This window comes from Monodelphis domestica, chromosome 1, assembly GCF_027887165.1.
Source record: "Monodelphis domestica isolate mMonDom1 chromosome 1, mMonDom1.pri, whole genome shotgun sequence".
Classification (NCBI taxonomy): domain Eukaryota; kingdom Metazoa; phylum Chordata; class Mammalia; order Didelphimorphia; family Didelphidae; genus Monodelphis; species Monodelphis domestica.
In genome coordinates, this window is record NC_077227.1 from 609,848,860 (window position 1) to 609,872,837 (window position 23,978).

The 23,978-nt window shown below is 33.4% G+C and overlaps 1 protein-coding gene across 2 annotated transcripts in view; it reads right to left on the reverse strand.

Annotated features, from left to right (window-relative positions):
* XRN2 (5'-3' exoribonuclease 2) overlaps positions 1-23,978 on the reverse strand; it is a 100,573-nt gene that overhangs the window by 41,435 nt on the left and 35,160 nt on the right. For both annotated transcript variants that reach the window (XM_001373942.4, XM_016427520.2), the window contains exons 3-16: positions 21,777-21,888; positions 18,973-19,084; positions 17,321-17,379; positions 17,152-17,241; positions 12,997-13,069; positions 12,849-12,899; positions 11,650-11,807; positions 10,833-10,907; positions 10,609-10,742; positions 10,465-10,522; positions 10,271-10,378; positions 6,461-6,505; positions 3,353-3,484; positions 776-894 (exon numbers count right to left, since the gene is read on the reverse strand). In XM_001373942.4, the coding sequence (XP_001373979.1) occupies positions 776-894; positions 3,353-3,484; positions 6,461-6,505; positions 10,271-10,378; positions 10,465-10,522; positions 10,609-10,742; positions 10,833-10,907; positions 11,650-11,807; positions 12,849-12,899; positions 12,997-13,069; positions 17,152-17,241; positions 17,321-17,379; positions 18,973-19,084; positions 21,777-21,888 (1,326 nt within the window). The remainder of the gene's footprint in view (positions 1-775; positions 895-3,352; positions 3,485-6,460; positions 6,506-10,270; positions 10,379-10,464; positions 10,523-10,608; positions 10,743-10,832; positions 10,908-11,649; positions 11,808-12,848; positions 12,900-12,996; positions 13,070-17,151; positions 17,242-17,320; positions 17,380-18,972; positions 19,085-21,776; positions 21,889-23,978) is intronic.

The window sequence follows — 23,978 nt, forward strand, 5'->3', positions numbered from 1 at the left end:
ATTCCAACTTCCATGTTGCATAGAAAATAAAGGTAATCTGTTGGACTTTACAGAGTTTTCATATGTTTTCTTCTAAATAATGAGTTTGGAAAATAGAAATTTAGTTTTTTAATTTTGGTTTTTCAATGTTTTGTTTTGTTTTGTTTTGTTTTTTTTTTTGAGGGCAAAACTGACATAACTGTCATAACCTCAAATTCAAGACTTGACCAAAATTCACTACTAGATAAGTGCATACCAAGGAAATAACTTCTCATTAAAACAAAGTTTATGCTTAGGAATTAGTTTTTGAATTGAAATTAAAGTCATATATGGTTTTTAATTTATGTAATTGTTTACTTTTCAGGATTTATGATTTTTTGAAAAGAGCTGTTCTACTGAGATAATCAAAATTAGTTATATTATGTATCTAAGGATAACTGAACTTTATGGGTTAAACAGCTTAAAAATTCAATCTCAAAACAGTGACATTCAGATCACATAATCAAATCTAAACACTGAACGTCTAGCCAATCTAGTGCCTGGTCTCAAAGGGAGAAGTGGCTTGGAGGACGAAAACCTGCACGCATACTAATCTAGATACTTAGGTTTAACAGCTATAGCTTACACATCTCACTGGAATTTACAGAATATTCTAACCCTCCACATTAATTACTGGTGGATAAAAAGATCACAGTAAAGCATTGAAAGGCACTGCTGCTCTAAGCTAAATGGCATTAATTAGACTGCATCTATTTCAGCAATTTGCTAACAAAGTGCTACAAAAAAATGGCTTCACCTGACGTTATCCTCTGGCTCAGGTTCACTGTCACTATCTTCTGCTTTTCGTTTAATTCCTCCTCCCGGAGATGGGGAACCATCAGAAGTGAAACTAGTATTAGGAGATGTTAAAGGACTCTGGGGACAAAAGTTATTATATTACAAATAAAAGGTTTGAACATTCACTTTAAAGCCATATAAATATGCAGAGTATTACTATTTTTATTGCATACTTAACTTCATAAAAGTATTCAAAATATCCAGTAGATAAATTTGCAAGTAAAGTAGAAGATGCAAAGTCCCACCTCACACCAAAAAATCCAAAAATTGCAATAACAGCCCCCAAATTCAGTATTATTTAAATTCTCCCAAATAGAGTTCAATAATGACAAAAACACAATTGAAAAGGAAACAAAGTAAAATGCTGATTTTCAACTTGGAATATTACTTTTCCCTTTAACACAGGACCACTGAAATGAAAAATAAGAACTGAATTGCAAGAATTTGAGTAAGGAAGTGAACAAAGAGGACAAATGGGTAAAACTTCGTTTATTTCTCTACAGGAAAAATTAAGAACAGTCTAATAAAGTAAACATTAGAAAGAAAATAATAGCAATGCACTACAATGAAATTAACAATACAAATGTAATACTAGTAATACAAAATCAAATTTCATTAAAATATTAGTCATAACCTATATAATTTATATGCTAATAATTTTAGACTAAGCTATTCTAAGTACTTAAAATTTAAAACTAGAGATGAAATTTTTAAAGGAATGGTGTAAAAAATGTAGAAAACTTAAAAAAAAAAAACTGAGATTGTATATGGCTGCTAAAAATTCCCAAAGTATAAAAGACAGAAGAAAATAATGAATACATGTATAGACACTATTTGTATCTCATTTTTTAATCACAAAATGTTAGGGATAACAAAGAACTTTTGAAATCTAAACCCAACCTCTTTCTACATAGTTGTCCCACAGAGAGGATATGATTGGCCTAATATCATACAGATAGAAGGCAACAGAAGAGAGATCTGAATCAAGGAGCTGACTCCAATTTTGTGCACTTTCTGCTATGATACTACTGCCTCTAGGTTATTCTGATTTTCTAATTTTTTGAAAATATTCTTATTGTTATCCAGCCACTTAATAAATTTACTCAAGAACCTAGCCTTAAGATTCTGCCCCCCATTCCAATGGTTTTATTAAATAATTCCATTAAAATAGCCTGGGGGTGAGGATGCAGGAGGCACTTTTCTGGCCAGAGTCAAATTTGTTTTTGTTTTCTATAGCCTATTAGCTAACAGAGTCTTCACAGGTTTTGCAAAAATGTCAGAGTAAAAATTAAATGTGAAATGTAAAAAATTTAAATAAAAAAATTTCAGGATCCCAATTTTGGAGAAAGGAATAGTATGTCCTAATCACTTCTAGGTGTCTCAAAGAGGCATTTTTTTTAACCTCCCTGCTACAATCCTCACAAGATTCAAGTTTATTCAGATTAAATTTTAAAACTCTAGTGGATTAAGACAGAAGACGCAGATATAATACCAGAGCACACAAATATGAGGACTTCAAGACAAACACTATGCTGAATTTCAGTTAACACAGAGTGAATTAATACCTTTGATGTCAAAACTTCTCCACACTGGAAATAGCCTTAGAACAAACATTACAAGTACCAGTGGATAAAACTACTAGAACAAGGAATGGTGAGTTTTATTTTTTAAAGCATTTGCCTTAAAACATAATATGGGAAGCTTTCGAGAACCAGGCTCAAATTTTGCATAACAAAACTAGAAGTGGGGGAGAACCCACTGTTCAAACATGTCTCAACTTCACTCTTATGTAAGCACTACTCTTAGGTCTGGATCACAAATCACTAACTTATAGAAAGTTTATGCAAGAAAAAAAAATTATTTTTTATATTATGACATAACTTTTCCTGACCATCCCACCCACCCTTCCATACTTCTGCAACTTTCCCCAGGGAATAGTTAAGATATTTTCTTTCACAATAATCAACCTCCAGAAGAAACATTTTAACTGAACAATCTTGTATCTCTATATTGATAAATTCTCTGGAGAGATTCCTAGGAATAATTAAAGTTGAAACGTGTCAACCTCTCTTCTTCAATGCTGTTGGAGGCTGACAACCTCCTTTCATCTCTTATTAAGAATTGGTAACAACCAGTAGGATATATTTCATCTTTATAGGTTGAGGTCTAATAAGTTGTTCTATATGTTAGTAGCTGTTCTGTAACCTACAGCTTTAGAGTGGCCTAGTCCAGAGGTTAAGTAATTTCCCTAGGTCCACAATAGCCAGTGCATACAAGAGGCAGACTGAAGGGTTGATTCTTTATTTACTGTGTCACACAAGTACCTCTCACATATATGAAGTTATACCAATTAAATATTATCATATTAAAACTGTACTTTTAGAAGAAAAGTGGGAAAAGAAAAGGATATAGGAAAAACTACTACATTCCAACTTAATTAGTAAGATCTGTATTATACCAACAATTTCAAATAATTAATATATTTGATTATTTACTACATACCAATGGAGTAAAGGGAGAATAAATAGCCACTTACAGAGTTATTGTGCATTCTCATTTCAAAAGCTGCTTGTCTTGGATTACTGGCTACTTGAGAACCATGTGAATTTCTTGTACCCAAGGCTTGAGGAGTTAAAATTCCACTAGGAACAAAAGCTGGTTGATCCCTCTATCAGGAATAGAAATACACATATATGTTCACATAAAAATAGAGATTAGCAAACAAACTCATATTTATTAGAAGGAAAGAATATTCTAAAGCAAGGTGTTAATTAATTTGAAATAGGGAGTTCAACCTGAGGTCCACAAACTTGTACTTTTAATATTTTGATAATTATATTTTTAAATATTTGCTTTTAGTTTTGTAATCCTATATATTTTATGTATTTAAAAACATTTTGCAGAGTCTATGTTTCAACAGGCTGCCAAAAAGATGTACAGCACAAAAATGGATCTTCTGTCTTAGAATTTGGCCTATGGCCCTGCTCTCTCTTGTTCTTTTCCTCTGTTTCTTTGGCTAGGGTATTTTTCATGCCTCACCCTCTAAGGGTATCTCAAAAGGCTTTACCTTGGACTCTTTACTCTTTCTACATGCTCTTGGTGGTCTTCTTGGCACCCAATGAATTAATCGATTCTTTTTATGCATATGAATTCAAAACTATAATATACACCTAAATAAGAATATATTTAGTAGGTCCAAAAATGGTATACTTTATACAAGTTTGCCTATTTTTGTTCTGATTTTCTTCATCTGTAAAATGAAGATAATTCCTACCAACTCACAAAACTACTGAAATTCAAATGAAATAAGGTAAGGAGCTGTGAAAACCTTGAAGATCTCTATGTATTAGCCACTACTAATATTATCTACCACCTCCTATTTCTTAAATCTACTTCCTCATATAAAACTTATCAACAAGTCTTGTCTAATCTACTTCCCTCAACCACATTTTATAAGACCACACATTATTTGTTTAAAGTTCTCATCACTTCTCATTTGGGCACAGATCTATTTGTTCGGTTCTAACCTCCTGACTTCCAATTTGATAACCCGAACTAGAATTGCTGCAGACATCTTAAAAACTCAATTATATGCAAAACTGAACTCATGGAATACCCATTGCCCTCAAATCCTCCCCTCTACCCAACTTTCTTATTACTGTCAAAGAGTATCACAATCTACCTGAATACCCAGGATTGCAATCTAAATGTCATCTTTGATTCTTTATTCTTTCTCACTTTCATATCCATTAAATGGTCAAGTGTTCTCATTTCCACATTTGTGAAATCTCTTATACTAATCCTCTCTCCTCTGAAAATACAACCAACTCACTGTAGGTCCTCATCACTTCATAGCTGGACTACTGCAATATTGTGTCAATGGGTCTCCCTGCCTTAAGTCTCTCCCCACTCAGATTCATCCTCCACAGAGTAATTAGATATTCTCAAAGCCCTGTCTGACCACATCATTCTCCCATTCAAACTCCAGTGCTCCCTTTCTTCTGTAAGACCAAGTATAAAATTCTCCTTTTGGTTTTTAAAGACCTTCATAACCAGGCTCCTTCCTATATTTCCAAGCTTCTTACACTTTAACTCTCCTCCATGTACTTACTCTGCAATCCAATGACCCTAGTCACCCCCTTTCTGTTTGTTCTTCATACAACCCTCCAGACATGGGGCATTCTCACTAGTTATTTCTCCACATCTGGAACTCTATCAGTCTCCTGGATTCCTTCAAGTCCCAGCTAATGTGCCACCTTCCACAAGAAGTCTTTCTAGACTTCCTTTATCTTTGTGCCCTACCTCTGAAATGATCTCCAATTTATCCTGTATGCTATATTCTTTCAGCTGCCTTTTTTTTAGTGTTAGTTTTAGTTAGTTTAGTAGTTGTTTAGTGTTTCGTGGCCTGGTTTTTAGTGTTTTTTAGTGTTTCGTTTAGTGTTTAGTGTTCCTGAGGTTTGAAATGTTTCCCATTCCTTTAATATCTTCTTCTCCTTTACAGTGTCTTGAATAAAGAAAGTGCTTAATAAACCAATGTCTCAGAACTCTCACAATTATGTTGCATCAAGCATTTATCTTCTCCTTGGTCCAATCTGGCTGTTTTCCGGTCTTTACTCTCTTTAATACCATTTCTATCTTTCCTAAAAAACTGTAGTGTTGTAGTACAAATACAGTAGATACCTCCACTGTCCTTACTGATGAAAAGAATTGTAAAATTTTGTAGATATTTTCCATTTTTCTTGAGATAATGATTCTTCTTCCATTTTTATACTTAAATAAATGTCCTTGGATTAAATTTATTTCATCAGTGTAGGGAACTCACCCCCTACTAATGCAGACAACAACTACTCTACAATTTAGATTCTTGCTCCAGGGCCCCAAGAAGTTAAAGGGATTATCCATGGTCATTTAACTAGCATGTGTCAAACATAAGACTAACCTAAGTCTTCCTAACTCCAAAACTGGACCTTTATCCGCTACACTGGGTTGTCTCTCAAGACATCCATATATGAAAAACAATTAGCAATAATGCAAGAATGTATATTTAAAACATAAATTCAAATAATAAGAGTATTCACCAGAAAAGAGAATAGATAAAAACAGGAGTAGTCTAAGAAGACAGAACAGATCAGGATCTTCAAGAAAAAGCAGGGTTTAGATAGAAGAGAACATTCTAGTAATGAATAAGCCCAAGCCCCATTTAATAGTTTGAAAAGATCATCTTGGATAGAATAAAGGATTCATCTTAAATAGGATAAAATGAGTTGGCAAATAGAAAGATACTGTAGAGGAGTCTGAATATAGCAGTCAGAGTTTAGACTTTTTCCTGCACTTAGGAAGGCCCACAAGAGATTTTTAGGGAATTAATATGATAAAATAATTATTTAAGAAAGATTAATCTAATGATCATAAATAGGATGCAGTGGAGAATAAAGACACACTGAAGATATGGAGACAAGTTAGCTGTGAGTAATCTGCAAGAAAGTACAGGAATTCAGCTAATCACTAGTTATTTCTTTAAATGAGGCCTGGTAATAAGCACATTCTTGGCCCAACACTGCCACTGATGCTTTGTGGAAAAGAAATGAAACTGAATTCTAATTTTCTGCCAATACTATGCTCAATGAACTCAGTTAAGACTTACCTTCATCCTTTTTCTTTTTTCTTTTTGCCTCCTTTTAAAACTTTCCTAAAAAAAAAAAAATTACCCCATGACACTCAAATCATTCCATCAAATAACTGCCTAAATAATTTAAAGTATAATATTAACTAGCATAATTTAGGATCAATAATAATTTAAGAATTTTGGAGAGAGATCTTAAATACTGAGACCCTAATAATGCTATCTACATATCACTGATTTGGATAGTGGCTATTGTTCTATATTTAAGTTCAGGAATAACTTTTGTTCTACATCTGCCTAAAGAAGATACAATAAATATGGTATAAATAATTATGAAGTTTAAGGCTCATATAATTGAGAAACAAAACATTAATGATGAAAATTAAATACTATTATTAGAAACCATAAGAAAATTTAAGACATCTAGAACTCTGCTAATATTTCACAATACAGCTGGAATACCAAGTTATGAATAGTAGGAAAATAAATGAACATTCATAACCAGTTTCCCCTCTACATTGAAGAAATATTAGACTTCAAAGCAATGAAAATCTACATTGATCTGCCTAACCAATTTTATAAATTGTAACTATGGCTCCTCTTTGTTTTGTTGCAATACCATTACCCTCAAAAAGTAAGATGTTAAGCCCTTTGTTGATTAAATTCAAAATATTACTAGTGCCCAAAGCCACTCTGCCCCTTCAAAATGACAATGCTCAAATATTTCAAATGTTTAAAGGTACTGATGTAATTCACTGCATCATAATATAAAAAGGAATGTTACAAAAACTTATACATGTTAATTACTCTTATTTTACATATACTATAATATGCATAATGCTGTTTTGCATAACATCTGGTTAGGCACACATAGCAATACTATAAAGTAGATTTGTAGTTATAGCAACATACATTTTAAAATGACTATTTCATGAGATATGTGATCCCCAGACAAAATTTGTCCTCTTATTCAACTTTTAAATAGGAAAACATTTCTTACATCACAAATTTACAACTTGTCAAAAAGTATTTTTAAGATACCTCCCTGCTAAAGTATTTTTTGACAATATTAATATTTTTCTGGCCATTTGGAAAAGTCTTATTATAATGCAACCCTTCCAAAATTCTCTCCACTTAGTTGACAACAGGTCTTAGAAGATGAAAAAGAAGTGTGCCATAAAAATATTGAAGCAGCACTTTTTTTTTTGTCCAAAAACAACCTAACCCAGAGGCATGTAGGTGGCATAGTGGACAGCATACTGGACTTGGAATCAGGATGACTTGAGTTCAAATCTAGCCTCAAAAATTTTCTAGTTCTGTGAATGGGCAAAATACTTAATTTATAGGTCTCAGTACCCCCATGTCAAATAGGAATAATAAAAATACCTATACTTCAGAATTGGAATAAGGATCAAATGAGGTTTTATATATATAAAATCCTTACCTTCCACCTGGGAATCAATGCAGAAAAGTAGTAGTGGGGGTTAAGTGACTTGTCCAAGGTCAAAAAGGTAGAAAGTGTCTGAGGCCAGATTTGAACCTCTGACTTCCCATCTCTAGGCTTGGCTCTCAATTCAATGAGCTATCCAATGTTATAAGAGATTTTTAAAACACTGGCACATTATGTGGCACACAGTAGATACTTAAATAAATGCTATATGAGACTGCTAGGTAGCACAGTAGATATAACTCTAGATTTGGAATCAGGAAGAACTGATTTTAGATTCAGCCTCAGACATATACATATTAGCTGTATGATCTTGGGTAAGTCACTTGCCTCACTTGCATCAGTATCCTTATCTATAAAATGGGGCCAACAGCTCTACCTACTCTGCAGGGTTGTTATGAGGATCAAATGAGATATTTGTAAGTGCTTAGCACATTAAATAGCACACAGTAGGTACTACATAAATGCTTATTCTCTCTTCCCCTCTAGTAAAGGAGAAGTGATCATTCACACCCTGACTTACTTAGAAGTGGAAAGAATGTAAGTGAGACACTCACAAGACCTTGGTTCTCTCTTCTAAAGTATTTTCTCCTTCCTGGCCACAGAAAGCTATTCAAAGATTTGAAGCCCCTCCTCCTACTGCTCCTTGCTCCCAGTTTTACCACAGTCATTTGGCTGACCCTCAATTTCCTCATCTGTAAGATAATGGAGTTATCTCTAAGGTCCCCAACTGCTTTAAATTTAATGATTATTCTAAAGCAATACCCTTCCTCTCCCACTCTCTTGGTCAGTTAACTCTGGCTCATGACTGAGGTGAAGACTATTCTATCTCTGCCTCTCTGATGCTAGGAGACCTATGAAAAGGAGAAAGCCATCTTCTTTACAGACATGTTTATTTATTTGTATCTTTATGGTTACTTTAAGAATTATCTCCAAAGAACGTATTCTTGTAAATCTTCAGTATACACTTTCCAGAATTACCCTTTTTCTTGAGTACAACTCAGGTACTATAAGCTTAAAATTAGTGGCTAGGAAAGAATCAACTGAGACCATAAGTCCTTACCCAAAACAATATTCACAACACAGGACACAGAATATGGAAACAGGAGTCCTAATTTCCATTTCACAACAAAATATATCAAAGTGGTATGCAGAATTTCAGGAAGAAAGGCAGAATACCAGGAGAAATACTTGGTTAAAAGCTAAATATCTTACATTTTTTTCACCCGTCTTTTCTATATTCATGCCAAGGATTTCCAATTTTTAACATTTTCTTTTAGAAAATGGAACAATACCAAATAAAGATGTGCATTTAACTATATATTTGAAGAAACCAACTATTTAAAATTACTTCATAAAAATTTACTTTTTAAACACACCATCAACACAAACAGAAATCAAGTCTGAAGATGTGTTTAAACTAGGCCTATGCTGGCAAACCTATGGCATTTGTGCCAGATTGGGGGGCAATGAGGGGGTCCTGCTCCCTTCCTCCTGGTGCATACATCTAAAGTCATTTCTTACATGACCCACCCCTCTACCCAACAGCCCAATGTGAGAACTTCCTCCCTTCCTCTGTCTGAGGTAAGGGGGTGGCTCACATGTAGTGTAAGGGTACAGATTGAGCACTCGGTCTCTAAAAGGTTCACCATCACTGAACTTAGCCTCTCTCAATCCTTTTAAAGTAAGCTGCTTTTTTAAAAAACACTTTCAGGACCATTCATATCCTTTATAAATATAGATGATACAGGTTATCTACTCATCTCAATCTACTGTTGGATTATTCTGCTTTGACTCTCTTACACCATGACTACTGCAAAAAGTAACTAGCATTTACGTGTCACTTTAAAATTTGCAAAGAACTTTACAAATATTATCTCTTCTGATCTCTATAATAATTTTGCTATTAGCAGCTCCATTTTATAAATGAGTAAAGTGAGGCACAGGTTAAGTGACTTGCCCAGTGTTCCACAACTACTAAATGTCTACAGCCAGATTTCAACTTCCCACTCCCAGGTCTAACACAAGATTCTCTCTCTACTCTAAGTATAGAAAAATTCTCCACATGGCTTTGGTCTTGAATACTTATTCCATACTATATTCATTTTAATTACAGATCTTTGTTTTACTGGGAAAGGTAATGAAAAAAGAAGAAAGCTAAAACTAAAAGTTAGCCTCTGAAGCAGTAATGTGCTATGTAAAGATAAACTCCATCATGTCACATTCTGAAAATGTCAAATCACTAATAACTTAATTATATTAGTATCTGATGAACTATAACAGTACAGAAATGAACTCAAAATATTATAAGCATGATGACAAAACAATTATATTCTACTGAGTACAAAAAATGCATTTTAGCTACTGTAAAAAAACTACTTTACCTCATCATCCTTTCTCTTTTTAAAAATGCTATCCTCAACTTCACCAACAGCTAACATGATCATCTGTACTCTCTGTAGATTGACATAACCACTCTCTGTAAGGTAGCCCTGCAAATGACAAAAACAAATGTAAAATTATCTACTTCAAAGAGTAAATACTTATTTCTATAAATTATTCAAAATTTGGAACTTACCCCCGTTTTATGTACCACATTTTTGTATATGTTAACTAAACGGTCAATTGCTCCTTCCCTAAAATCAAGAAATGTCACATGTTAAGACTACTTACTCAATACATACTGAAAAAATTTCTTGTAATTTCATTGAAATTTCCATACCTAATCTCTAGTGATGGCAAATGTGGAAGGAAGTCATTTCCCACAAAGAAACACATGAAAACCCAGTCATCAATGCTTCTCTCAATATCAAAGGTAAATGGCAGGCTGGCCATAGTTAATTCTCTTTCTAAATACTATAAGAAAAATCCAACAGAAGGATAGCAATTAAAGATACTAAAAACCAAATCATTCAAATTACAATCCCAATATTTTTTTCTGTGTACCTCACGAAGCACATTTAGCCGAATGTAGATAAACTCTCCTTCTGAAGCAGGAAGACTTTCTTCAAACTGATCGTGCTACAAGAAATGAGTTGCATTATTAATTCCTTTTCTTAAACCTTGAGACATTTCCCAAAGAATTCTTGAAGCATACTATCTAAAAAAGGTATTCTCTAAATCAAAAGCTTCAATGAAGAAAAGTTCTGATGTTTTAAAAACTTGCTTTTCTTCATACTTGGCATTTTCCTAATTAGGGCAGAATTAGGCATTAGACATTGAAACTTATTTCTAAAACTAACTAAAAGTACTGCTCAGTGATTCATTGTAATTTGTTTAAAATAGGAGTTCTAATCAGTGATTTGAAGCCTTATTTTAAGATCTACACAATTAATAGATGCGAGCACATTCCTTTCTACACATTTAGCTAGAATTCCTATCATAGAAAGGAACATAGCAGACAAGTGCAATTTGTCCAAAGCTCAGAGACTTGATTGTTTGCACAAACACTGTTGCCCAATAATATCAAACTTTCAGTAAAAACAGAAGCACTAAAAGCAGCTTCTTCAAGCAATAAATATATTAATTTGGAGATGGGGAAGGAGAGAAGCAACATCAAGGAACTGAGGAATATTTCTGCTCTTTTATTTTATGCCTTAGCCTAACCAGAATTAAAATAGTTAGTAGGAGTCTTAGACCCTAAAGCATGCCAACAATAGAAGTGCATCACTTAAAGACAATCCAATGAGTAGTCATGGAAAAAGAGATGCCCATAAAACTCTTTTCTGATTTGAAAGGAAAGAAACATTTGTGAAGTCCTTACCTCTCCCTGTTTTTCCCTTGGCAAACCCTGGCAGTCCTTGACCTCATGCCCAAGCTGATTACAAAGACCACATGGTTTTGGTTTGTTGGGTTTGAATTCTTCCCTAATAATTGTAAAGTTTGGCTCATGTGTAGCAAGTCCAAGCATAATGAGATCAGCTATCAAATCACAAACAAGAAAATTAAAATTAAAATGGAAAAAGATTAGGATGTATGAATTATTTTTAAATGACAATAAATCCCAATCTCCCTAAGAGAGCAGGAAAATTGGGTTTTCAAATAATAATTAACAATTTTACAATAAGGGACACCAGCAGAGACCTAGTATAATCCATACCCAAAATAATAATCTCTTCAAATAACATAACCCACAAATGGTCTTCTAACCTCTACTTATAGACCTCCAATGAGGGGAAATTCCCTATCTCCTATGACAGGTTCATTCATTCTACCTTGGATAGCTCTAATTTTTAGGATGTTTTTCCTGAAATCAAACCTAGATTTGCCACTGTAATTTCAAACCATTTCAACTAAGACAAATCAAAAGCTTCTTCTCCATGAGAACCCTATTAATACCTGAACATAGCTGTACCTCCAACCAAGTTAGTTAACCATCTCTGGATGCTCTACAATTTATCAATACTCTGTGCTAAATGTGAACAGGATGGAACAAAATCTTCTATTTTGCTCTGACCTCAGTAGATTATGGGAGAATGATCATTTCCTTATCATGAGTCACATCTCCCTTATTACAGCCCAAGATCACATTAGGTTCTTTGGCTTCCACTTCACCCTGCTACTTAATTTTGGCATTCCAAATTCCTACACCATTTTTAAATAAACTATGCCTTCCCCCAATTTCGCTTGTATTTTTTTGGTCTTCATAATGTACATATCAAAGTAAAAAGTACACACAAAACATTCTGACAGTCTAAAGAAAGATGGATATATTAACTACTAAGTTCATCCTTGAAATGTACAACTGTAATAAATCAAAAAGATAAATTGTCACTTGAACAAATTTAAAACAAAGTTTTCTAAATTAGAAGGAGGAGACTGTAAAAATTAAAATGTTTTGACAAGGTATCTTAATTCTATAAGAGTCATACGCATCAAATTCACTGCCTACTTAAAAAAAATAAAACTATCAGCTGTCAAAGATTTAATCAGAGAAAAATCATACCCCAAAAAAGAACTTACCATCTGCTCCACATAAACAATGATGAGTGTTTGGGTCATGGTTAGGTTGAGCTAGGCAAAAGAAAAAAAAAATCATATATTTATCAAAGTTAGTCTCAGTCAATACTTCAATAAAAGAACCTTCTAAACCTTTTATATTTGGTTTTACCTCTTTGTCTTCTAATATAATCCATGATTTTATGTTCTCCTTCACCAGGAGCACTAGCATCAGATAAAATAACCTGCAAGATAAAATATATTTAGAACTTAACACATCAATTTTTTCTCTCCTTTCAAAAACAGAATAAGCCTAAATTTACATTTTGGCTTGATTTAATAATTTCTAAGATAATTCTAATAATCTAAGACCCTAACAATAAATAACTCAAAAATTTACAGAATTTATACCATTTTATTGTTTAAAAAGAAACTAAATCTATAATGTCTGACCTAAATAAACATTAGTAAACAGTCTGACTCAAAATTATTTTATCAGTTTTTCTATAGTCAAATTACTTTACATCAGGGGGCTTAATAAAAACATTTTGAGTTATTTCCTCTCTTGGTTCCACTCGAGTCTTCAGTTTCACAGCACCCCTTCAACAGCAGACTTCTCACCCTAAAGGTATTTCCAACTCTGAAGACTTCCTAATTGTTGAATTCCTGCCTAGGTCCATGTCAGACCATACATGCTCAATCTGGCTCTCCTGACTCTCTGGACCTTTCTACCTTTACCCAAGTGGGCATTCTAACTCCAATTGCACCCCCCCCCCTTTTTTTAAAGCTCTCTTTACATGTTGTTATCTTCTATTAGGATTATGCTCTTTGAAAGAAGGGACTGTATTTTATCATTTCTATCTGCAATACCTACTTAGGCCTATACCTGAAACACAGTAAGCACTTAAATATTTTATCTTTCAAATAATGGTCCTAACTTTAAAAAATGATCATCTCACAAAAATTCCTTTAACCAAGCAAGTTATTTTTAAATATTCCAATGAAGAAAAAAAAGTGATTTTTTTTTAAAAAGACTGATATTGTACACCAACAACTTACTAACCTACCTAGATTTTAAAGAAAATGTGCAATGTTCCTCTTGAAATATAAGGTAAATAAAAGAGGCAGCTAGATGGCTTAGTAGATAAGTCAGGCCTAGAGAAAGGTGGTTCTGCATTCAAATTTGGCCTCAGACACTTCCTCATTATGTGACCTTGGGTACAACACTTAACCCTAATTGTCTAGCAGATACCACTTTTCTACCTTTTTTTTTTTCTGGTAGAAAAATTTATTATACATATAGAATACTTCCACTAACTAAAGATAAACAAGCTAGGACAGAGTTGTGCTAAATGAAAAATGGCAGCAAGTTCTTTGGAAATCAAATAGGTGATGGTGACTGCCAATTTGACAATTTTCACTACTCCGAAAAAATAAAGGCTGGTTTCTGATGGCAGGAGATAGTGGTGGCAGTTACAGGATACCTACAGTATACTGAATATATTGACTGAGGGTAAGGTTGTTGTTTTTTTTTTTAAGACAAATATATAAAAATGGAACATGCACTTATAAAATAGTCTGGAATGCTGACTTAATGACTAGAAGCTGGAAAGGAAAGTCAAGAACAACAAAATGGGTTTTTAAAAACTCTATTAAGAGAAAAATTAAAATCAAAGGAGGATTATTTTGAAGTAGATGGGACTATAATAACTCAAAGGTGAGGAGACAGCTGTTTAATTCTAATTTTGTTTGTTTGCTCTGCAAAGGAGATCGAACTTTACAGTGAACCCCCCCCCCCAAAAAAGTTGATACACAATATAAGATGAGAGTTGACCCTGATGAAATCAAGACACCTGGTGCAGAAGAACTACAACTCTGGAATCTGAAAGAAACTGAATGTGACTGCTCAGAAGTATTTGAAAGATTATGGAAACAAGATCAGAAAAAAGTAAATATCCCAACTTTCAAAAAATGAGGAGAAAGATTAGTTATTTTGACTCTGACTCCTAAGAAAACTCTAGAATAGATTATTAAAGAAATGGTTGGAGAACATAAACAGAGGGTTGATTATAAAGAGAGGAACTTCAAGGGCTTGCTAGACTGATTTCAGATTCTTCTTTGAAAAGATTACAAAACTACTAAAAAAGGGAACTGTTATAGTTTGCCTGTATTTTAACAAAGGCTTTTGACAAAATATTTCATGATTCTTGTTGAGAAAATGGAGAGATACAGATTAGACAAAGATTTAATCAGATGGATATAGAACTGTCTGGATGCCTAGATTAAAAAAATAACTACTACTGCCTCAACTGACGTCAATTTGGTGTATTCCCCCCATTGAAGTGCCTCAAGGATGCATGCAAGACTCTCCAACACATATAGCAATGGCTTGGATAAAGATATATATATATATATATATAAAATACTCATCAAATTTGAATATGACACACATTTGTGAAGGATAGCTAATATACTGGAGATAATCATGTATGATAATCATAATAAAAAAGGACCTTGACAGAGCACTGGTTGGGGTTGAATTTAATAGGATGAAAATTCAAAGGAATGAATGGAAAGTCTTATACTTGAGTAACTCAATTAGCTTCGCAAATTTAGGATAGAAGAGTTATTGGGCTGAAAATAATGCACCAATTTTAGTGGACTATAAGCTCAACATGTATCAGAAATGTTATATGATAGCCAAAAAAAGGAAACATAGCCTTAGACTGTATTATGGGACAGTACAGCTTCCAATAATAAAGAAGTGATAATTTCACTGTATTCTGCCCTTGTCAAGCTTCATCAGTCTTGTATTCCGCTGTGGGCATAGTGGCAACCTGGAAATTGAAGGTTCTTGAATCCATGTCAAAAAAACAATCAGTTGAAAGAACGAATGACATTTAGCCTAGAAACTAGAAGACATGGGGAGTAGGGGATAAGGGAAAGAGAGAAAGCTGATGTATGTCTCAAATATTTGAAATGCTATCATGTCAAAAAATTATATTTTTTCTACTTAGCAAAGGGCAGAACCAAAAGAAAATTTATGCTTGATCTGAGAAAAAAATCTTCCTGACAACTGGAGCTACACAGAAGTAGAATGGCTTAGTTTTTGAGTTTGCCTTTCCTGAAAGTTATTAAGTAGAGACTAAACAACCACTTGCCAATGTTACAGTGAAAATTCTCTTCTTGTATGGCTAGGCAAGATGATCATTAAAGTCCATTTCTACTTTCAAATTCTGTATTATTAGAGGACATGACATTTACTATACATTCTCTACATTCATTTAAGTAAAGGAGTCTAAGTGTCAACCTTGTTAAGCTCTGACAAGGAAAATCTCAGACTTAGCAACTAAGAAATGAATGCAACATGCCATACAAACTCATTAAAACCATCTATTAAGCAACATAGGACAGGCACTGTGGTGTTCCAATTAGAGTTAAACTTGAAATAATGAAGACTGGGGTTCAATTTCTGCCTCTAATAGGCTTATGGTAACAAAAAAAGTCATTTAACCTGTCTAAGCCAATAGTGCCTACCTCACAAAATCCTTGTGAAAATCAAATGAGAAAATAGAGTACTTTGTAAACTACTTAAAAGTACTGCATAAAACTTAGCAATTACTAGTGCTAAGGAAGGAATAGCCTCAACAATGAAAGCATAGATTCTCAAAGGAAACAATTAAAACAGTGTACCATTCCTAATCTATAACATATCAGAAAATACAAGCACATATATTAAGAAACCATAAATGAAAGTTTATAAAAAAATTTTTCACTAGTTTATTATAAAAATGTCTATAGGTTTTGGCAAGTCAAGGTGATCAAAGTACAGGCATCCACAAATGTCAAAATCTAATCTCTATTTTATGGGCTTTTATTATATCTATAATAACTCAATTATCATGATATTTTACTTTACATTGCCCTTTAAAGAAATTGTTCTAAATAAATAGGATTTAATGGCTCTAAGCAATTTGTGATAGGATATTTAAAATCTGTCTCTAGAGAAAAATTTAAACTGTCACACATAATAGAAATTCTTACCTTTCCAATAAAAAGCACTCTAAATTACCCATTCAATCATCCATTTATATCAACTACATATAAGCTCTGTTTTTCTTTTGATATTATTTTGAAATGTTGAAGTAGAGGTGTGGAAAGAGAGAGCATACATGTATATGCAAATACACTCTTCCCCCCACTGCCCCCACCCCAGCAATTCCATCATACAGATATATACATTTTAGTTTTCTCTATTCAATCCCGCCAAAGTTAAGACAAATACAACCACCCAATCTTAATTCAAGTATCCAATTGTGAAACTTACTGTCAAATTTTTCCACCCAGGGTCATTATTTAAACGATCAGCAATGTAATATCGAAGACATTTAGCAAGATTGTCCATGAACTCAGTTCCCTAAAAATGATAGAAGAAAATATGTTAATCCATTACTTAAGAGTCAGTAATAGCTATAAAAAAATGTAAGTCTACTTACTGGTGTAATACAATTGCTGTCAAATCTTTCTTTGATCTCTTCTGGAGGAAGAAAGCCACCTGGGAAAGAGAAACGTTTCATTTCCACATTAAAAAATTGGTCCAAACATCTTAATGATTAACAAAATATGAAACTTAAGAATAAAATATACAACTCAAAGAAACTGAATTCATCTCAAGTCATATTTACCATCTTTTAAAAAACCTGTACCAAAAATATAAAATAGCTTTGACTAGATTATATTAAAATATGTACTACACAAAAAATCCAAAAATTTAATAACATCAATTAATCCTTCATGATATACTAATAAAATTATGCATACTGCTAAAAAGGCATGTACATACATGCTATAAACATAAAATTCACCTAAATGTAATGCTGCCAAATAAATATGAAATGCTGAGTTAGTCACAATCAATAATTTTGCCTGAATATAGCATTTTTTGGTCTTTTTTCTGTCTGTTACTTTCTGTAACAGTAATCAGTTTTCTTAGGGTATTAAAAATTCTTAATTTATGTTATTTTAAAAAACAAACATAACCATGTAACACTATGATAACAAAGATAAAAATAAAATGAAAAGATAGGATCACAAATAAACAGGCTAGATGGGAAATATTACTCTAGCAAAAGTTGACATATGATTTCAAAATGATTTCAAAAACTGAAAGATAAAATATAATTAAAAACCTAATGATTGGCATAGTTCTTCATTATTTAGCATAAAGAACCCAAATCAATATTTTAGAGTTTCTAAGTTTACTATTGTTACCATATCCACTTTCTCTTAGTTCTTGGCCTGAATTTCTAATTTATTAACATATTAGAAACAATTGTCACCCTTACATAACCACACATAGCCACACACTAGGATTTCACTATCAGCATGACCTTTCTATTACCATCACCACCAAGAAGCTAAAGGGCACTGGAGAAATGAAAAATAGCTCTTCCTTATGGTTGGAGGGCCTGATAATAGCGATTTTGGTACTTCACTCTATAGTTACAGTGTTTGCACACATGTACATGACTTGGGAAAGGGGGAACTTGAAATCTACGTTCAATACAAAACATACAGTCAGGGGGCAGTTGGGTGGCTCAGTGGATTGAGAGTTAGGCCTAGAGACAGGAGATCCTAGGTTCAAATCTGGCCTCAGACACTTCCCAGCAATGTGACCCTGGGCAAGTCACTTAACCCCCCATTGCCTAGCCCTCACCACTCTTCTGCCTTGGAGCCAATACACAGTATTGGCTCCAAGATGGAAGGTAAGGTTTTTTAAAAAATAAAAAAATAAAACATACAGTCAATATAGAGACAGATTACACAAATATGTCTAATATTTGCCAAATCTGATTTTGAAAACCAAAAGAATTAGTCTGTTAACAAGTGTTTTGTTCCAAATTTAAAAGTAAACTACAGTGAAAAATAAGATAGAGATAATAAATAACAAGAAATTTTCAAACTGGTTGAAAAGAGGAAGTAATAAAACTTGTTCTTAAAGGCCAATTATGACTTTGAGGTGTTTCAAAAGCTTATCACTAAATAAACTTTAAACTTCAGGAATATAATTTTCTAAAGAATCAGAAAAACCACCTATGACTCAACAGCTATAAGAAAAATGAAACATTAAAAAAAAAAAGCTTGTAACCTTTTGACAGTATTTCTTCCCTGACTCGTTGCTTCTCTATAGTTGATTCCATTCCTTCCTTTGATGCTCTAAACCTCCTGGAACGTTGCTGGTTCATTTTAGCACGTGGAGCCTGGAAGCAAATATTTATTACTGTCCAACTGATAACAGCACACCAATGCAATCAATGAACCAGTAAATAATTTATTAATGAGCCAGCCACTTAGCTATGTAATGGAGATTCAAAGACCAAAAAAAAAGAAGATATAAATACAAAGATGAAGTAGTTCCTGCCTTGAGGAATTCAATTCTGTCAGGGAAGACAAAATATACATGCATAAATATATGAAAATGTATATAAATACATTAATGCAAGATAGTTTTGTTTTTAGGTGGGGAGACATTATCAGCTGAGGTGATCAGTAAAGGCTGCATGTTGAATATGACAGATGAATAGTTGAGTGAAGAGTGCATTCCAAACATGTTAAAGGTACAGAATGGGGAAGAGAAAGAAGGGTCCATTGGGAAATAGAAGGAAAGGCAATTTGGCTGGATCAAAGTATATGAAGGGGAATAACATGTAATAAGCCTGAAAAAGAAAGTATAGGTGGGATCCAGGTTGTTATGGATTTGTATTTGACCTTGGATGTAACAGGAAACCAACGTTGCTTGAGTAGAGGAATGACATGGTTAGGCCTGTGCTTTAGGAAAATCACTTTAGCTACTAGGTAAAGGACAGATTGCAAGGGGAAAGACTTCAGGCATATTGGCCAATAAGAAATTGGTTACAATAATGCAGAGAAGGGAAGAGAATTTGAACTAGGGTCATAATTATATGAATAGAGAAGAAGTGAAAAAGTAGAGAAGAAAGATATAAGATTTGGCAACTGACTGGATCTCTGGGGGAAGTAGAACAAATAGTGAAGGATATCATCAATTTTCTAAATACAAATGACTAGAAAGATAGTGTGTTCAACAAAAACTGATTAGTTAGAAAGGAGGAAGAAAAATATTTTAGTTTATAAACATAATGTGACAGAGGGAGAAAAAGAAGATAAATATTCAGTAATTCCATTTTTTCCAATTTTTTAATCAATAACATACAATAACAATAAATAATACAATTAGATTTATAGAATTATAAATCACAAACCACAGAGCTTCCCTATGAGCATAAAAATTCAGACAAGTAGATTATAATCCTATGACTCAAAAGTGATTATCTACTTTGTCACATTATCATTCACAGACCTCTTGAGAGCGAGCTCTATAATACATACAACCTGTTTACATCTTGTCTAATTAAATCACAGGTCTGTACTAAAAGGAAAACATAAAAAGTTCATAAGCAGACTCAGTGATAGTTCCCTTTATAAGGGAAAAGACAAAGAGAGTACTTTTGACTCTAGAACTATCAGAGAACACTTAATGGAAATTAGCCTTCAATAATAAGGTAAAATTTCAAGTGGTCAAGATTTTATTTTATTTTTTGGAAGAAATTCTAAGGAAAAAGAAAATAGTGCAAGATGATGCAGCAAAGTACCTCTCTTCTCTAACTCAAAAAGTAAATCAAACATATTCTGCAGGTATAGATTTAATTGTACCCCAACTATTTCTGTGGTGACCACCCTAACTGCCTATATTCAGTTTTATAATCAGCATTTTACCCTTTCAAGAACAGTAGGAAATCATTAAGTTTCAGAGCAAAAACATGGAAAAATATAAACTAGTATATAAGAGCTTGAGAGTTAATCAAATCCAACTTTGAGGGGAACAATATCAGTTCTAGTGCTAGAGCTCCTACCGAGTGACTTCAGATATACAGCATACTTTGGGGGCCTTAGCTTCCATATCTATAAAATAAACAACTGTTATATGACATTTTCAATTTAACCCCATTCTCTGTTTCAAGGATTTCTATAAAAGATTGGAAAACTAGTGCTTCATGGAGTTGGATTGTTATAATCTATTCTTTCTGGACCTGTACTAATGGCCAAGGCCCTACTGCTACTCCCTATTCCTAGAGTCCCGCCTTGACTATTTCTTTAATCCTGGGCTCCTTCTAATATGTTTAAGCCTACAACTAGACAACAAAATAAATGTTAAATTATCAATCCAGTCTATTAATCACTATTGTCAATTGAGTTTTTGTTCGTTTCATTAGGTACCATAATAAAGGGTTATGCAATGAGAAGGCACAGCCCAGAAAGAACTCAAATCACTACAAAATGAACTATATACTAGAAGAAAATATTTCCTGTTCCCTTTTTGCCTTACTCAAGAAAAAAATGTAGCTACCAATTAAAATGCTAACTACATATTTTTAGTCTAACCAAGTGGCCAAGTATTTTCACTGAATAAACTGAGTATTTGATAATTCTCACATTTAAGCAGTCAGGATTATCAAAACCAAAATTATTCTAGCCCTAGGAAGCAAATAAATAATGGCACTGAAGTCATCACACAAAACTAAACAAGGAAGCTACCAATACATTTACATTGGTCTTATTCTTATTTGTGTATAATTTTCATTATGCTTATTTATATAACTTTTCAACATTTTCTAACTTTAGCTAGTTGGTATTATTACACAAAAGCACTGTGTTGTGGTAGCCTTGGATAGTGCCACCAGGATCTGGGAGATATAGATAAATAAATATAAATAAAACCCTCACTACAAACAAAAGAAATGAGAAGACCCTCTTCCCCCAACTGATGCCATCTTGCTCTTAAACCCTTGGGTGAAGAACAGTTTTTTCAAGTCTGCTGTCAATCCAAAAATTAGCAATATATCAATGAATGAATGAAATTATTTTAATACTTACTACTCCATCTATTGCCATGTAGAGAAGTCGTCTTGGTCTTACTATATTAAAGAGTCTATCAATATATTCAAAAATTGCAACCATCATTTCATCTTCGTTTTTTGGTGCTGGTCTATAATTTAAAGCAAATGAAATAATATTCACATCATGCTTATAATAAATGTTATATCATCTAGAGATAATCTTGTATAGATGTCTTATAACAACAAAATAGATCTTCTATGTAACACTTTATAAAGTGTGCATAAAAAGCAAGATGAACTAGAAATCCTAATAAAGGGGGGAAATTTCCATCACAGGTGTCACTGATACTTCTGAACATTGTGACATAAGCTCAAGACTGGAATATTTCTCAGGAAGATTACATCTTAAGCAAAATTAAGTTCTTTCAAAAAGGAGGGTTATATATAGTACTGTAATTAAAATATGCACATGCGAAGAAATCTAGGAACTAAAAGAAGTAAAAGGAAAACAGTAGAGAACATTTAGGTGAAGCTCAAGGGAAAGAGAAACAAAAGAGATATATTAAGTACCATAATAAAAGGTTACAAGGTCATGGGAGGATATCCTAGAACATCTTAAGAAGCAGCAGCAAAAAACAGTTCACAAGGGAAGCACAAAGGCATGGTATGACAATGCCACAAACAAAAGGGGACTTTAATTTCTGGACATCTGTTTGAATTCACTCCTGGCCAAAAGTAGAGCAACTAATTATTTCTTGGCTTGTCTTACAAATAACTCTATTCTCTTCTCTCCCTACACTCACAGTGATCTCAAGGGCTCCCACAGGTTCAATTATCTCTGTGCAAATGACTCAGATCTTTCCAACCTCCAGTTCTCCATTACCAACTGCCTATTGAATATTTCCCATTGAATGGCCTGTATTGTAGATACCTCTAACTTCACCCCTCCAAACCAGAACTCATTATCTTTCCTTCCACACCCATCCTTTTTCCTAATCTCCCTATTTCTCTCAAGGCTAAGAACATCATTTTAGTAACCCAGGTTTAAAAACCTCAGTCATGGGGAAGATTGGTGACTTGGTAAATGGAGAACCAAGCCTGGAGACAGGAGGTTCTAGGTTCAAATATGACTTCCTAGCAGTGTGATCCTGGACAAGTCAATTAACTCCAATTTCCTTGTCCTTTTTATTCTTCTGCCTTGAAACCAAAACTCAGTATCAAGTATCAGTATCCAAGAGAAAAAAGGTTAAGGGTTAAAAAAAAAATACTCAGTCATTCTTGCCTCCTCAATCTTGCTCAAACCCCTACAAGCAACCTGTTACTAAACTCTTTAACTGATCTCTTAAGACTCTAGTTTTTCTCTAGTCCTATCCATCTTTCACATATAAGTAAAGTAATATTCCTAAAGTACGTTTGACTATTTACTCTCTTGCTCAAAAAGCTTCTGTCTCCAATAGACTGTACAAAGAAATAAAAAGTCCGTTGCCTGTCACTTAAAATTCTCTAATATTCTTCCAGATTTCTGCTGTTTATTCATTTCAGTTGTTAGCCATTTCAGTGGTTTAGTCATTTCGGTGATTATCCAACTCTTTGTGAAACCATTTGAAGCTTTCTTGGCAAAGATACTAGAGTGGTTTGCCATTTCCTTCTCTAGCTCACTTTTCAGATGAGGAAACTGAGGCAAATGCAGTTAAATGACTTGCCCAGGATCACACAATGAGTGTTAGGGTCCAGATTTGTACACACCCTGTACCATCAAGCTATCCCAGATTTATAACATATTAATTTCCTTCATAAACATAGTATGGTCCAGCCAAATTGATCTTCTACTGTCCTTTACACAAAATATTCTACTTCCCACCTCCCTGATTTTGCACAGGATAGCTCTCATATCTATAATGTATTCCCTCCTCATGTCAGCCTATTAGAATTGTAGACTTCCTTAAAAGTTCAGTTTAAAAACTGCTTCCTTTACAAGTGCTATCCCAACTTCACAAAAATTACCATCTACATTCTATATATTATTTTATATTTATAAATATGTTCTCACTGATAACATGCAAATTCTTTAATCTTTGTATACCTTGTGAGCACATGGCAAGTATTAAGTAAGTATTTAATGATTAGTTGTAAAAAATTAGAGAAACCAAAAGAAGGGAACCAAAACCTGGATTCTCCCCAAAATGGGGAAATAACAAAATGGTAATAATGAGAACCTACAAGGAGTGTGATTACCCCA